General features: G+C 45.8%; 1 protein-coding gene across 7 annotated transcripts in view; it reads left to right on the top strand.

Annotated features, from left to right (window-relative positions):
• The window catches only part of Kif13a (kinesin family member 13A), a 209,194-nt gene that overhangs the window by 146,302 nt on the left and 46,726 nt on the right, over positions 1 to 16,166 (top strand). For all 7 annotated transcript variants that reach the window (XM_029570387.1, XM_029570383.1, XM_029570384.1 and 4 more), the window contains 7 exons: positions 890 to 976; positions 1,078 to 1,244; positions 8,654 to 8,852; positions 11,471 to 11,633; positions 12,583 to 12,723; positions 14,016 to 14,165; positions 15,397 to 15,558. In XM_029570387.1, the coding sequence (XP_029426247.1) occupies positions 890 to 976; positions 1,078 to 1,244; positions 8,654 to 8,852; positions 11,471 to 11,633; positions 12,583 to 12,723; positions 14,016 to 14,165; positions 15,397 to 15,558 (1,069 nt within the window). The remainder of the gene's footprint in view (positions 1 to 889; positions 977 to 1,077; positions 1,245 to 8,653; positions 8,853 to 11,470; positions 11,634 to 12,582; positions 12,724 to 14,015; positions 14,166 to 15,396; positions 15,559 to 16,166) is intronic.

Here is a 16,166-nt window from a genome sequence, read left to right as displayed (position 1 = left end):
GATTCGAACCTGGGTCTTCTGCAAGAACAGCTGGTGTTCTTAACTGCCGAGCCATCTCTCCAGCCCCAAAACTTTTTTTAAATGAGTTGTTACTTGAATACATATGGTCCTGTTTTTGCAGTTTTTTTATCTTTGTGTATGTGTTCGCATTGTGTGGCAGTCAGAGAAAAACCTTGGGTGTCAGTCCTCACCATCCACCGTGCGTGAGACAGAGTTTCTTGTTCACTGCTGTGTTCACCAGGCTGTCTGGCCCCCATTCAACCTCCCTTCTCACTGTAGGAGTACTGGGTTTACAGATGTGTGCTACGGGACCCCGTTTTACATGGGTTCTGAAGATCTAGACTCGGGTCCTTACCCTTGCAGAGCAAGTGCTTTACCCATTGAGCAGCTCCCTAGCCCCTGTTATTTATAAATGTTGACAAACTATCCCATCAGTGACGTTTTCCATCTCCATCAGAAGTACACCCTGTCAGACATTGACTCTCTGAAGGATGTTGGCAGATCCTGACCATCATTGTTTAGACTTCATGGTTTTTTTGTTGTTACATTTTATTTATTTTTATTTTATAAGTGTTTTGTCTATGCATATGTAAGTGTACCACATGTGCACACTGCACACAGGGCCCAGAAGAGGGTGTTGGAGCTCCTGGAGCTGAAGTTACAGACATTGTGAGCTGCCTTGTGGGTGCTGGGAACTAAACCTGGGTCCCCTGTAAGAGCAGCCAGTGCTCTTAACTGCTGAGCCATCTCTCCAACTTTGCTGGTAGCTCCAAATCCTATCATTCCTTCTTCAGATGTCAGTTGGAATACATCTATTAGGAGATGTCACCTCTGAGTCCTGGGGCTGCTGACTTCCTTTTACCTGCCCTGTTCCTTTGTGTCTCTTCAGGTCCTGTGTAAATGGCACCCTTGTCTGCAGTACCACCCAGCTATGGCACGGTGACAGAATCTTATGGGGAAATAACCACTTTTTTAGGTAACCACTTTGTGTTCTCCAATACTTTTAGGTGTATTTTTTCTAATATCTATTTAAGTGTAAATCAGGTTGATTTTATCTAATGGTGAAAACTCTCACAGAATTAATTTACCTAAGAGGAAACGGCGAGACTGGTTGAAAGACTTTGAGAAAGAAACAAGTCCCTCGGAGCACGACCTGGATGCAGCGAGCGAGGCTTCCTCAGAACCAGACTACAACTATGAGTTTGCGCAGATGGAAGTCATAATGAAAACGCTGAACAGCAATGGTAAGACCCCAAGTCCCGGCTCCAGCCGCTTCAGCAGCTCTGCACCTCATGCCATTTGACCCAGGTTAAGTATGGATATGATAGTGTCTTTCTAAAAGGGAGACACATAAAGTTAATGATTCCTTACGAGGAGCAGTGACAAGATTTCTGGGCTGGTCTTCTCCCTCAGCTAGAACCAGGAAGTATGTAGATGGTCCCGTCTTTGAGACCTTTTGTTTCCAAGCCAGTTGCGGTAGCTGTAATCCTAGAACTTAATGTTTTTGACAGATTTGACCCTTTTTATCAGATTTCCCACTGTTGGGCTTGTCATTTTTGAGACAATGTGAAAATTCCCAAGAAAATATGGCTCCAGGAATCTGAATAGAACCTTACAGAAATATAAAAGACATATGTTGCTGTAAACTCCATTGGAAATTACACCTCCAAAGAGACATGGAACAAATAAGGTCAAATTCCTTTGATAAAAATGAGGGTAAAAGTGAGGTGGTGTAGATTCTTTGCTTCTCCTGTACCCCAGCCTGTCTCAGATCTCTGAAGAAGAGATTCTCCTTAAAGCACTACTATTGGGTCCCTCTTTAGGGAAGATTTTCAATGTTTATATTAAGGGGCTGGAGAGATAGCTCAGCAGTTAAGAGCTGTTGCTGATCTTCCAGAGAGCCTGAGTCTGGTTCCCAACATACAAGTTAGGAGACTCACAACTGCCAGTAACTCCAGTTCCAGGGGATCCAGTGCCCTCTTCTGGCCTCCACAGGTACCCATATGCATGTGACATAGATACAAACTCAGACACATAACACATAAGACCAAAAAGCTGGGTGTGGTGGACCATGTGTTTAACTCCAGCACTCAAGAGGCAAAGGCAGGTGGATCTCTGTGAGTTTGAGGCCAGTTAGGGCCATATAGTAAGACCCGGTCTCAAAAAAATTTTTTTTACTTCTTTCTCTGCCTCAAACTCCTTATACCTTAGCTTCCCTTCTCCCTTTGAGCTTAAATACTCCTGCACATAGTCAGCAAAATACACATGGATTCTTTCTTTGCTGCCCTTCCATTAATCTGCCTTTCCTGTCTCCCAATTCTCCATTCTTGGTGCCTGGGACCCAGAACCCTGACAGGGAAGTTTGCTTGTTACCAAGCACAGGACAGCATTTCTAGAACTTGACCTAAGTAGAGCTCTCTGTAGGTACAGCTGAGAAAATAGATCGCCAAGCTTGGTGCAAGCTCATTCTCCCCCTGGTGTGTGCCCAGGGTGTCTAAAGATCCTTAACCAGGAGCCAGGGACAGGCAACTCCTACCTGTTCAGACACTTAAAGCCCCTTGTGTAGTGCACCATTCTTCCCTTCAGCACTGACTACTTGTTACATTTAGAGAATAGGCCTATTGGGAAGGAATTGGAGCACAGCTAAAGAACTGTCAGCCACAGCTCTGCCTTTTTGAGTTGCATGTTCTAAAGATTTGAACCTTTCTATTCATTATTCTCTTTATGAATTTTTGGTCCTTTTGTATACTATACGGATCAGATTGTAAAAAAAAAGAGTAATATATATACATATATTGTAATGTATATGTCTAATTATCTTTTATTGCATTTTTTTTAACTTTTTGAGTCAGGGTCTCCCTGTTGCCCCAGCTGGCCTGGAACTCACTATATAGATCAGGTTGGCCTCAAACTCACAGAGATCCACCTGCCTCTGCCTCCTGAGTGCTGGGATTAAAGGTGTGTACCACCACGCCCAGTTTATAATGTATATATATGGGACATTGTCCCTTATAGCCCCAGCTGGCCTGGAACTCACTATGTAGACCAGACTGGCCTCAATCTTACGGAGACACACCTGCCTCTGTCTCCCAAGTGCCAGTATTAAAGGTGTGTGCCACCATGCCAGTAATATATTTATATAAAACTATAGAATTATGCCAGTGAGGTGGCTCTGTGTCTGCCTCCAAGCTTGACAACCTGCGTTTGATCCCCAATATTCATACAGTAGAAGGAGAGAACCAAGTCCCACAAGTTACCCTCTGACCTCCACACACACACTATGATGTGTGCATATTAGTTTATCACTAACCCATCCCAGATCACGGGTTTCTGATTTTGTAACTACTTACTGCCTTTATATCACATATAAATGAAACTCCAGAGGAACCTGCAAGTATTTGGTCAGCATTGTTAATTTCTCCAGTTGTCTTAACCAAATCCATCAGTGTTGGGCCGGGCTTATGGTACTGAGGGTTTTTCACCTGCTTCCCAATCAGGCCCAACTCTCTCCAGTGTTGGTTTTGTCTTTGTGGGAACACAGCTTTCCCTCCTCCCTCTTTCCTCTGGTGAGTGGCATCCCTCCAAGGTGCACACTGGTCCTTGATGCAGTGTGGCAGAGCCTGTGGCTTGGAGTCCTCAGACTCCCTCTCCTGCTAGGTGGCTTCCCGATCATAAGCCTGTCTGCCTGGTGGTCATCTCCGTGGTGGTCCTACCTGAAGACCCTCTTCCCCCTCCTGTGGTTTCAGACGAAGCTGCTCCATCAGCACTGGGATAAAGGTTCTAACTGCCGCCTGAGCATGCAGGAGCCTGGCTAGCTTTCGGGGGGGTGGGGGGTCTGAGGGACACAAGGGCTGCGAGCTTTGGCGAAGTCTAACTGGAAGGCTTGGGATGAAGTGAAGGTTTTCTGGCTGACAGACAAGCTTGAGTTCTTGCTCTTGACTGAGCAGTTTCCTTTCCAACAATGACAGCCCCAGAATGTCCTAGCCCCACTGTCTTCTCAGCTGCCATTCCCCAGCCCTGCCCGGGTGTTACTGTGACTGTTACTAAGGACTTCATTCCTGCTCAGAGCACAAAAATTCAGGGCAGTGATGCTTCATTACCTCATCTCAGGGCTGGGGAGCTGGTTCATCAGAGGACCAGGTTCAGATCTACAGAACCCACATACAGATTGGGTTTTCATGGCAGCCTGCTGGTAGTCCCCGCACACAAGCAGCGGAGACCCGTGCTCCCTGGAGCAAGCTGTCAGTCTAGACTAGCCGAATTGGTGCGCTCATCAAGTGAGAGATCCTACATCAATATGTACAGCAATCGGGGAACATGCTTTTGTTGATCTTGGGGCCCTACATGCACACACCCTTACATGCAAAATAAAAATAAAGTAAAAGAGGGCTGGAGAGGTGGCTCAGCACTTAAGAACACTGGCTGCTCTTGCAAAACACACAGGTTAGAATCCCAGCACCCACAGGGCAGCTAACAACCATCATAATTCCAGTTCCAAGGGATCCCATGCCCTTTTCTGACCTCCACAGGCATTGCACAGCATATGTATGCGTACATAGATGCAGGCAATACATTCTTACACATAAAATAATAAAAGAAATTAAAAACATAATAAAGTAAAAGAAAATCTAGTCCCTATGAATAACAATGCCTTTTTTCCAGGGCCTCAAAATAGAAACTAAACTCTTATCTCTTGATTTCTGCTGTAGCTCGCTCTAAAATATTGTAATCAGGAACTGGCAAAGGTCACAGAGTCAGTTTCTTCCATCTAAAGTTAGACGCTTCTCCCTCACATCTCCTGGAAAATGGACTTCCCTTCAAGTCAATGCTTCGAGCATCTCAGTATGGATTCTTCCCGATGCTCTTTCTCATATCCATACCCTCCCCACTGTCCTGTCCGCTTGGGATGATGGGTTAGTCTCTTCTCTTTCATGTTTGCCTACCAGAGAAAGCATAAACTAATTAAGAAGAGATAGTGGTACATCCCCAAAACAATGTGGTCCTTTCCCTCTTTCATAAAGACCACTCTCTGCTGACTTGGCGTTGGACACCAGACTCACTGCATTTTAAAGCAGTTCACTTAAAAGGGGGAAAGTGGACTGGGATTTAGTTCAGTGGTAAAGTGATTGCCTAGCATGCATGAGGACCGGGTTTCAGCCCCAGCACTGGAGGGGGAAAAGAACAGAAAAGTGGGAGGGGCGAAATACAGCTGGATGGTCTCCTATCCTTTGGTTGTGTCATTAGAGAACAAGCCAGGTGATATTTGGCTTGTGTCTTGGGCATGTCAGAGCCAGATTACCTTCTGATTAAGATGAGATGTTTTAAAACATCAAAGATGTCAAAGACATCAAACTGATTCATAAAAGGAATGTTGTCAAGATGTCTATGAGAAAGATTTTCCCAGGCTTGGGAGATGGCTCAGTCATAAAACACTTGCCTTCCAAGTGTAAAGACCTGAGTTCAATCCCCAACACCCACATTAATAAAAAAGCTAAGGGTGCTGACGCTCACTTGTAATCCCTGGTAAGGTGCAGAAGAAGAATCCCTGGGGCTTGCTAGGCAGCCAGTCTAGCCTAATCTGTGAGCCCCAGACCAGTGAGAAACCCTTTTTAAAAAAAGATGGGGGAGGGGGGCTGGAGAAACAGCTCAGCAGTTAAGAGCACTGGCTGCTCTTGCAGAGGACCTGGGCTCCATTCCCAGCACCCACATGGCAGCTAACAATTGTTCTTAACTCCAGTTCCAGGGATTCAGATGCCCTCTTCTGGATTCTATAGGCATTGCACATGGCATGGATGCACTTACATACATGTAGGCAAAAAAAAAAAAAAATCATGCACATAAAATAAAAACAAATAAAAATAGTTTTCAGATGTGGGGAGGGCCAGCAAGATGGCTCAGCAGAAAAAGGTACATGAAAAATGTTATGGCATTGTGCATACCCATACATACAAAATAAATGTTTTTAAAGAATAAAAGATTGAAAAGGAAAAGGTGTGGGGCTGGAGAGATGGCTCAGCAGTTAGGAGCACTGGCTGTTCTTGCAGAAGACCCGGGTTCAAATCCCAGCACCTACATAGCGGCTAACAACCATCTGTAACTCCAGTACTAGGGGATCTGATGGCTTCTTCTGTCCTCCACAGGCACTGCACCACACAGGTGCACTTACACACATGCAGGCATAACGTACACATAAAATAAAAATAAATAAAGAAAAAGATGTATGACACTGAGGAATGACACCCTAATCTTTCTCTCACACATGTACACATAAACCCACCTGTACACACATACACATATACAAATATGCATTCTATAAAAAATGAAAACAAAATTTAAAGAAGAGAGAGATGTTCCCATAATGGTGTTAGGAACAGAGATAAACCAGGGGCTGGAAAGATGGCTCAGTGGTTAAGAACACTGACTGTTCTTGCAGAAGACCCAGGTTCAAATCCCAGTACCCACATGGTAGCTATCAACTGTCCGTAACTCCAGTTATGGGGATCTGACACCCTCTTCTGTCCACCTCAGGCGGGCATTTCATGACATGCGTGCACTTACACACATGCAATCATGCATACACATTAAAGAAAAAAAGAAAGTCCAGCCCCCACCTCCCCAGTGCTGAGGGTGGTAAGCCCCAGGAGGGGACCCAGGAGTCCCAGTTGGGAGGCTATGCCTTGGGAGGCTCAGATGTGGGATCTGTGGGTTGCTTTCTCCTATATATCTGCACCCTGGTCTGTGGCCCCCAGCCAAGCTGGTGGGCAGCAGTTGTACCCTGTCACTTTAGCTGCAGGTTCAGTTTTAAGCGGTGTCAGTCACGAGGCCTTTACATCGGCAAGGACCCCGGGGTGAGATCCCCTGCATCAGCCATTTGAGATCTCACGTGTTTCTCCAGTGGTGGCGAACAGAGCAGAAACGTAGATTAAATATATTATTTGAGAGCTGGGAGTCACTCAATGGTAGGGCGCTTGCCCAGCATGAGCAAGGCCCTAGATTCAGTCTGTAGTACTGCACAAAAAAGTAAAAAAGTTATTACTGCTTCACAAAAGCCCTGTAACACAATTTCTCAATGAGCGAAATTTTAGAGCAGTATCATTGCTTATTTGTTTTTAAAGAATCTGCTCTTTGACAAGCATACTAATACTAAGCAAAACCTTAGGGATAAGAATACTGCCTCAGCTTATTTATCAAGTTACCATCTTATCCCGGCTGGCTAGCCAGTTTCCAATCTGAGTTCAAAGTGTGGTGCTGTCATTGATTAGTTGTATGACCATAGGCCACCTATATAATTTTTCTGAGACCCAATTTCCTCATCTTTAAAATTGATGCTGTCCACTACGGGGGCAGGGGCTGCAAGGTTCTCACGAGGTTGTGCACGCAGAGTCTAGTCCCCGTACCAGCGAGACAGGCAATAGAGTCGCTGCCTTCATTGTGACTGTCACTTTCATTAAAACAACTTACTCCAACTGAACGTATCTTGCGATTTATAAGACTGCTCCTTTTTGCCTTGTATTATTAACTTTACTTTTAAAACTAACATGTTTTCTTGTTCTCTTACATGTTAATATAGAAAGTTAGGTCCCGTCTATATGTTTATTTTGTAAATCAGTGTGTTATTTTGGAAGACTCGGTCTATAGCCATAATCAGGTGATATAAAAATTTCGTCTGAGTCACTTTCATTCCCACCTTCAGAAATTAAACTGAGAGCAACTGTGTGAACGGATGAGGAAGAAATGATACCTCTTGCTAGTCTAAAGTTACATCTCCCCATGGCCTTCTGGGAAATCCTCACATGGTGGGGCATCTCCTGTTGCACCATCTGGCTTCCAAGAAGTCTACTCCTCCAGGATGTAGTGACTTTGTTCACGTGGCCTTTGCCTGCATCTGACCCTGTGGATCCAACTCATTGGTCCTTACCATACTAATGCCCTGCTCAACGAACTGGCTCTTCAGAGTCAGGTCACACCAGTGCCACAGCCACCATGCGTAATGCTGATGGCTTTGTCTACGGGTTTGTCTGTAACTGCTCACCCTGTGCAGAAGGTGCAGAGTTCCAAATCTATCCCAATATGGTGCTAAAGGCCTGTTTTTACTTGTATTACTTTTTGCAAGTCAATTGCCCTCCTAGGTATTACCACCTGAGAAATTACCAAGACATACACCTAGTCTATTTTCATACATATGCTGATTACTAAAATTTTCCCCCTTTAGAGAAATTCAAGAATAGTATAATTTGGTTGAGAACTCAGAAGCCCTTTGGCATTCACCAAAACCATGTTGAATGGGTGTAGGAATCGTGCACGTCCCTGTCGTTGTGCTGTTCGGGTTTCCTAACATGTCTTCTCTCCGGGTTAGGATTGCATCCGGTTCTGTCCCTCCAAATGCTGACAGCAGCGTTATGTTGCGGGTAAACGTGAGGATGTGAAGGTAGCAGTGCAGGGGTAAAGGTTTCCATCTAAAGCAGTTAGCCGAAGCGGTAGTGGACAACACCCGGAGGATTTCATGTGTGAGCCCCCAGGCCCGGTCCCGCCGGACTGTGAGGAGGAGGAGAAAAGCCCCTCCTGGGAAAAGCCCCGCCAGGCCACCATACCTTTGAGAAGGCCTGTGTGCAGCAGCTGTTGATGACCCTCCCCTGTTCTCTTGGCTCGCCAGACCCAGTTCAGAACGTGGTTCAGGTCCTGGAGAAGCAGTACCTGGAAGAGAAGAGGAGCGCCCTGGAGGAGCAGCGGCTCATGTACGAGCGTGAGCTGGAGCAGCTCCGCCAGCAGCTGTCCCCGGAGAGACAGCCGCAGAGCAGCAGCCCCGACCGCCTGGCCTACAGCAGCCAGGCCACCCAGTGGGCTGAGGAGAGGTAAGAACAGGCCCAGATTGGGCAGCTGATAACTGCTGGGTGAGGGAGAGCTGATCTTTAAGGGAGAGACTCTAGATTGGCAGACTAGACCCCAGGGGATGAACTTGCCTTGAGGGACGTCTGGAGACACTAACTTGACTTGATAAAGTTTTACAGAATGCATGAAATCGGATGAGTGGGGGATGCTGTGGAAGGGGACCTGCTGGGGAAGGAGGTATAAAGATGATTAAGATGTGTATGTTGTGTATACACAAAAATTCATTCAATGAAAAATATACATTAAAAAAGAGAATAGACCCAGACCCAGAGTCAGGGATGGGGGTCCAGGGACTTGGGAGAGGAGCTGGAGAGGCCTGTTAAAGGGGGACAGACCTCACAAAGGTGATTGCAGGCCCATTTCTAGTCTGGCCAATAGATGTTTCCTTACAAAGATAGTGCCCATCCTAAGTATGCTACAGTAATGTTCACAACTAGAGACCCTCATCCCCAAACCCTAGTCCTTTGACTCTTGAGTAAGAATAATGCAAAATGAGAAGGCTTGAACTGTATCCTAGTTTCTCAATTGCTGTGACAAAACACTCTGACCAGTACCAACTTGGGGAGGAAAGGGTTTATTCAGCTTACATCTCCCAGATCACAGTTCATCAGGGAGCCCAAGGTAGGAACTCAGGGCAGGAACCTGCAGGCAGGAGCTGGAGCACAGGCCATGGAAGAACTCTGCTCACTGGCTTGCTCCCCGGCCCCTGCTCATCCTGCTTTCTTATACAACACAGGCCCACCTGCCCGGGGTGGCACCACCCACAGTGGGCTGGGCCCTCCCACATCACTCAACAATCAAGAAGATGCCCCACAGACATGGCCACAGGCCAGTTCAATGAAGGCAATTCCCCAACTGAGGCTCCCTCAACCCAGGTGTATCAAGACACTAAAGCTATCCAGCACAGACTGGTAGGCCTTGAACTAGCAGAAGTTTGAATGATATTTTAACAACAAAAGGTTTTTGAATAGGCAGGTTTTGTCTGTTTGTTTGTTTGTTTGTTTGTGGGGGAGGTGCTAGGTGTTGAACCCAGAGCTTTGCTCATGCTAAGCATGTCCACTGCCCCTAAGCCACTCCCCCTCCACCTCCCCAGGATTTTAGATGAGTAGCTTAGCAGAAACAGAAAGCAGTAGAGGGAAAATAAGATGCACTCGAAAGTTTATGAGCAAACTTTTGTTTAGTCTGGAAGTTGATTTGTAGAGCAGAGAGAATTAAATCTAGAGCTATTAGATTGTGTGTGTGAGAGACCGACAGCTGGGGTGTTTACTCTCTGGGAGCATAGGAGGTTCACCTGCTAGATTGAGCCCAGGAGTGGTCTGAAGAAGGCAGGAGTTTATAAGGAGTATTCTATAGCAAAGGGATCTGGAAAAAAGGAGCGAGAAGGGGAGGGTAAGGGATGAAAGGGAGAGGGGAACTGTTTTGAAGAGTCAGGAAAACTTTGGGTGTTGTGAAGTGAAATACTGAGCTGACTGCAAGAGTCTGAGCCTGGATGAATGGAAACCGTGCCTGCAGGAAAACCATCATCTTTGTTTGTGTGCCCTTACAACTATCTCCTGGTGGTTTCTAGGGAGCAGGGATTGGGATGCTGTGAACTCATCTTTTTCCTCTAAAGTAAAGATGGGGCAGGGGCATACATAAGGTAAAAAGAGAAACTGTGTGTGGCACAGCATGGCACAGTCTTAGGCTCAAGTATCTTTGAACCCAGATCCAAAGTGAAACCCAGCCCTTTTTCTCTCATGCAGTGGGGATTTTAGACACCCTCCCCTGGGCCAGGCACTCAGCCAGGAACCAAGTGTGGAAGCAAACAGAAAAGACGCCTGCCCTGCCCTGCCCTGCCCTGCGCTGCTCTGCCCAAGGGGCGCTTACAGCCTAGTCCGATGAGGCATTGGCAAATGAATCAAAAGTTGTAACTAGGCGAGTGCTGTGGAAATAAACATGGAGCTGACAGGACTGAGTCAGGCATCAGAGAAGCTTTATCTCAATATGAACTATTGTGTAGGCTTGGGGGGTGGGGTTAGAGGAAGGAAGAAATCACTCCAGCCCCTTGCCTGCCAGCCCCTTCCCACAGTCATCCTGCCACACACACGTGTTTGCTCTGAAGTGTTTTTATTTTTCAGTCCTCATATCAAAATTCGGTAATTTTTTAAAAAATGTCCTGTAATTTAAAATTTAGTGGTTTTGTATTGTTTTGTGCTTTGAGATAGGTCTTGTGTAGCCCAGGCTGAACTTAAACTTACTGTGTAGCCAAGGCTGGCCTTGAACTCCTGATCTTCCTGCTTCCACCTGGGTGAAGTCCTGGGATTACTGGCATGCACTACACACCCTGCAGAAGCCTGGGGTGTGTTGTTTGGTTTGTGTTTTGTTTTGCTCTTTTTGCATCATTCCTCTATTTGGTAGCCAACACTGGTTCCCAGTAGGTGGCCTCCCTGTAACTAGGAGGGAAAACTCCCTGAAAGAAGATGTTTTTGTTTAGTTTAGTTTTATTTGTTATTACCATTATCTGACAACACTGCTCTCTTACCTAGAGGTGGGATTGCCCCTTCCTTTACCTGTGTGCATTTTCTTTTCTTCAACACCACAGAGATGAACTCTTTAGGCAAAGCCTGGCCAAGCTCCGAGAGCAGCTGGTGAAAGCGAACACCCTGGTGAGGGAAGCGAACTTTCTAGCTGAGGAAATGAAGAAGCTCACTGACTACCAAGTGACTCTGCAGATACCAGCGGCCAACCTCAGTGCCAACAGAAAGGTAAGACTGTCCTTAGGGAACGGAAGCAAGATACGCTAGTGAGAGCTGCAGCTCACCTCTGTGAGATCTTTTTTTTTAAGGGCAAATTTTGTTTTGGAGGAGTTATGGTCCCTCATGCCAGGAAGGTTGTGGTTGCAGGAACAGGAGGTGGCTGGTCACATTGTATCCACAGTCAGGAGAGAGATGTATGCTGGTGCTCAGCTTGCTTTCTCCTTTTTAATTCAGTCCAGGACCTCAGCCTATGGAGAAGTGCTGCTAACCTATACCTAGTATGGGTCTTCCCACCTCAGTTGACCTAATTTAGAAAACCCTTTACAGACAGGCCCAGGGATTTGTCTCCTAGGTGATTCTAGATCCCATCAAACTGACACGATTAACCCAGGCATTAGGGAGTCCAGTGTCTCTGCCCTATTTCAGAGCTTCATGAATAGTCCCACTGGAGCTGGGTGTGAGGAGATCTTGATGGGTGCTACAAGTTGACTCTGTAACCCTTGGGTCGGTATACACCTACGTAGGTTGACTCAAAGCCTTCGGTCAATATATACTTCTGAAGGTTGACTCTGTAAGCCTTTGATCAGTACACACCTTCAGGGGGTGACTCTGTAAACACAGAGGTCAGTATACACCTCTGTGGGTTTGACTCAGTCAAAATCTGTATGATGGATTACTATGTTACTATTAAAAATCATGTTTATGAAGAGTATTTAATGATTACAAAATTCAAGCTAGAGAGACCATTGAGGTATAAATGTGTGTATTTATTTGGTCATTATGGGATTAAAAAGCATGTGCATGACTGTATATAGAAGACAAAATATCTAGACTATTTCCTAGGTGGTAGAGATATATCATCTTTTGTAAGCTTACAACCTATACTATTTACAACATTTAGCTAACAGAAGAGGAGTTCAAATCATGCCCACTTCATTTGTTTTTCTTTGCTATACAGAGGGGGGCCATAGTGAGCGAGCCAGCTATTCAAGTGAGGAGAAAGGGGAAAAGCACCCAGGTTTGGACCATCGAGAAGCTGGAGAATAAATTAATCGATATGAGAGAACTTTATCAAGAATGGAAGGAAAACATTCCTGAGGTAAAAGAAGCAAGACATAGATGTGGTTGTATAAAAATAAAAAGGTAGGGGGCTGGAGAGATGGCTAAGAGCACTGACTGCTCTAGCAGAGGACCAGACTTCATATCCCAACACCCACAGGACAGCTAACAACTGTCTGTAACTCCAGTTCCAGGGGAATTGATGCTGTCTTCTGAACTCTGCGGGCATTGCATGATATGAGTGCACACACATACATGCAGGCCATACTTTCATACACATAAAATAAAATAGTAAATAAATAAAATAGTAAATAAAATCAAAAGGTATACATGATTTAACCATCAGAGTGTGCGGGTGAGGGGAGGAAAAGAGAGGAGACAGAGAAAGAAGTGATGGTTTGAACATTCATACTGGGAAAATAAAGCGTGATCCTGAAAGGAGTTCAAGACTTGGTAAGATCACGTGATTCACCCAGGCCAGAGGAGAATGAGGGAGCCCAACAGGTTCTTATTGTCCTTCAATCTCCCCACATCCCAAGTGAACCGAACCAGAAAGAAGATTGTCTGTGCTGCTCTGTCAGTGTCGTGAAACACCAGCTGGACCAGAGCCCAGCGTGGATGTCATATTTGTTTGCACCTGCACACACACTTAGGTGTGGTCAAGGTTGGGTCGATTGCCAACTGTAATTGTAGTGCACATAATGAAAAGAATTAGAACTTTTTGACCTTAGCAATAGGAAAATTTGGGGAAGAATATAAGGCAGATCACTAGGAATGAAACGACAAAGACTGGAGTATGATCAGAGGCCGAGGGGTTCTCTACATGAGCAGCCTCTGTTCCCTAGCAAACACACCCCCTTCATGAGCTGGTTTTGTTTTATGTGGGCAGGGTTCTAATTTTACTTCTTGCTGTGAGGTGGTATACACCTTTAATTCCGGCATTCTGAAGGCAGAGGCAGGTGGATCTCCATGAGTTACAGGCCAGCCTGGCCTACATAGCAAGTTCCAGGCCAGCTAGGACTACACTGTGTCAAAAACACACATTGAAAAAACAAACCAGGCTGGGCCTGGTGGCTCAGGCCTGTTGTCCCAGCACTCGGGAGGCAGAGGCAGGCGGATCTCTGTGAGTTCAAGTCCAGCCTGGTCTCCATAGTGAGTTCCAGGCCAGCTGGGGCTGCAGGGAGACCCTGTCTCAAAAAGACCAAAAAGAAAAAAAACAACAGAAAACCCCCACAAACCAAAAAAATATGTTTAGTGATGGTTTGAAATACTGTGATTTTAGTTGATACTTTGTTTCCTGCCCTCTCACCCAATGACCCATCTACTGCTCAGGCAAAGAGGCTCTATGGGAAGCGAGGTGACCCTTTTTATGAAGCTCAAGAGAATCACAACCTCATTGGTGTGGCCAATGTGTTCTTGGAATGTCTGTTTTGTGATGTGAAGCTTCAGTATGCAGTGCCCATCATCAGCCAGCAGGGGGAGGTAAGGACCCTCTTTCCTCTATGGAAATGGTGGATGCTTGACATTGTGTTAATGTGTGCCTAGAGGAAGGTCAAGAAACAGGGGAATGGGTGGATGATCATGGTCTGCTTTCTGTTTTCCCCCTCTGGCCTTAGTATCAGAACATGGTCTTAAAACATATTAACAACACCACACATACATAGAAATAAAAAATAAAATATGACTTTAAAGAACCTAGAAAAAAACAAATAAATGTCTTTCCATATCTATGTGGCTTTGTTCACATGGTTCTTCTTGGAATAGGGTGATATCACTACCACACAGAGCCTATCTTCACCCAGCTCCCAGCCCCAATCCAAGTTACATACCGTCCGTTACTCCATGAGCCAGGGACTTGCTTGGGTGCTGTCGTAGGCACAATGCTTAGCCCAGTTCCTCCACCACCAATCCTCAGTAAATACTTACTGAGTAGATAAATTTATCCTACACACATCTGATACCTGTATGTCTGGTTCATCCTGTTGTTACTGGGTTCCAATTTCTCGCTGTCTTTCTTCACATTCTTGAGTTAACTGACAGCAAAGCTCATTCTTTGTCTTGGAGTCCCATGAGGTTAGATTTCTGGTCAGATGGATAGGTTACCAAAGCATGTGACTAAATGCACATATGCACAACATGAGAAATAGAAAGTTCCAGGCAGAATATGAAAAAAAAAAAGTGTGGGCTTGAAGCAGTCCATGGGCTGAGTTGAGGAAGACAGACATGCCTAAGGAACGTTCCAGAAAGCAAGTTACAAGGGGGCTCAACTTTGGGCTCAGAATAAGGAAGAAAGGGGGCTGGAGAGATGGTTCAGCAGTTAAGAGCAGTGACTGCTCTTACAGAGGACCTGGGTTCGATTCCCAGCACCCACATGGTAGCTACAAACCATCCTTAACTCCAGTTCCAGGGGAATCCTGAAGCCCTGTTCTGACCTCCATGGCATTGCATGACACGGTCACATAAAATAAAAATAACAATTTTTTTTTTTAATGAAAAAAAAATAAGGAAGGACAGTTGCAGGGACAAGCGTGGAAAAGGCTGGCCCTGGGAGGGTGGGTTTTCTTCCTGGAGAAGGCTTGGGAGGGCGGGTCCCACACTGCTGGTGATGGTCACCCGGAACTGCAGGACAGCCTGGGGTAAAATGAACTTCTGTCTTGCCTAGTGTTGCTCATCTGATGCCTTTGAACTCAGATGTTCTGGTTCCTTGACCCAGGTTGCCGGGCGTCTCCATGTGGAGGTGATGCGCGTTACAGGAGCTGTCCCAGAACGTATGGTGGAAGACGACTCTTCAGAGAACTCCAGTGAAAGTGGGAGCCTGGAAGTTGTGGACAGCAGCGGAGAAGTCATCCACCGAGTCAGAAAGCTGACGTGCCGGGTGAGGGGACAGTGAGCAGGAGGTTCTTATAGACAGCCTTGGTGGTGCAAAATCATGCACACAAAATTGTATGACTTTCTTATCCAGCATAATAAAAGCTAAACTGTCTAACCAGAGAGACAGCTGTGAACAGTACTTTTTCTAGAAGAACAGCACACTTTCTCACAGCAGCTGTGTAAAATTCCCAATGCATGTACAGGCACATAAGCCTCTTATACAAAGTGGGGTGCATTTGCATATAACCTGTGTGCATTCTCCCCTGTGCTTTAAATAACCCCTGAATAATAACCCCTAGTACATTGGAAATGTTACATAACTGTTAGCTTTAATTGTCAACTTGACACAGCCTAGAGTCATCTCAGAATTGTCTAGATTGAATTGGCCCTTGATTATGTCTCTGGGGGATGATCTTGACTGTTAATTGATATAGGAGGTGCCAGTCCACTGTAGGCAGTGCCATTCCCTGGGCCGGTGGTCCTGGAGTATATTAAAGAAAGCTGGCTAAGCATGAGCCAGGGAGTGAACAGCAGCATTCCTCCATGGTTTCTGCTTCAAGTTCCAGCTTGAGTTCTTGCCCTGACTTCTCTCAGCAATGGTCTGTGGCCAGT

This window comes from Nannospalax galili, unplaced genomic scaffold, assembly GCF_000622305.1.
Source record: "Nannospalax galili isolate Female #2095 unplaced genomic scaffold, S.galili_v1.0 scaffold923, whole genome shotgun sequence".
Classification (NCBI taxonomy): Eukaryota; Metazoa; Chordata; class Mammalia; order Rodentia; family Spalacidae; genus Nannospalax; species Nannospalax galili.
The sequence above is the reverse complement of the archived record's forward strand: the minus strand, read 5'-3'. Positions and strand labels throughout refer to the sequence as shown.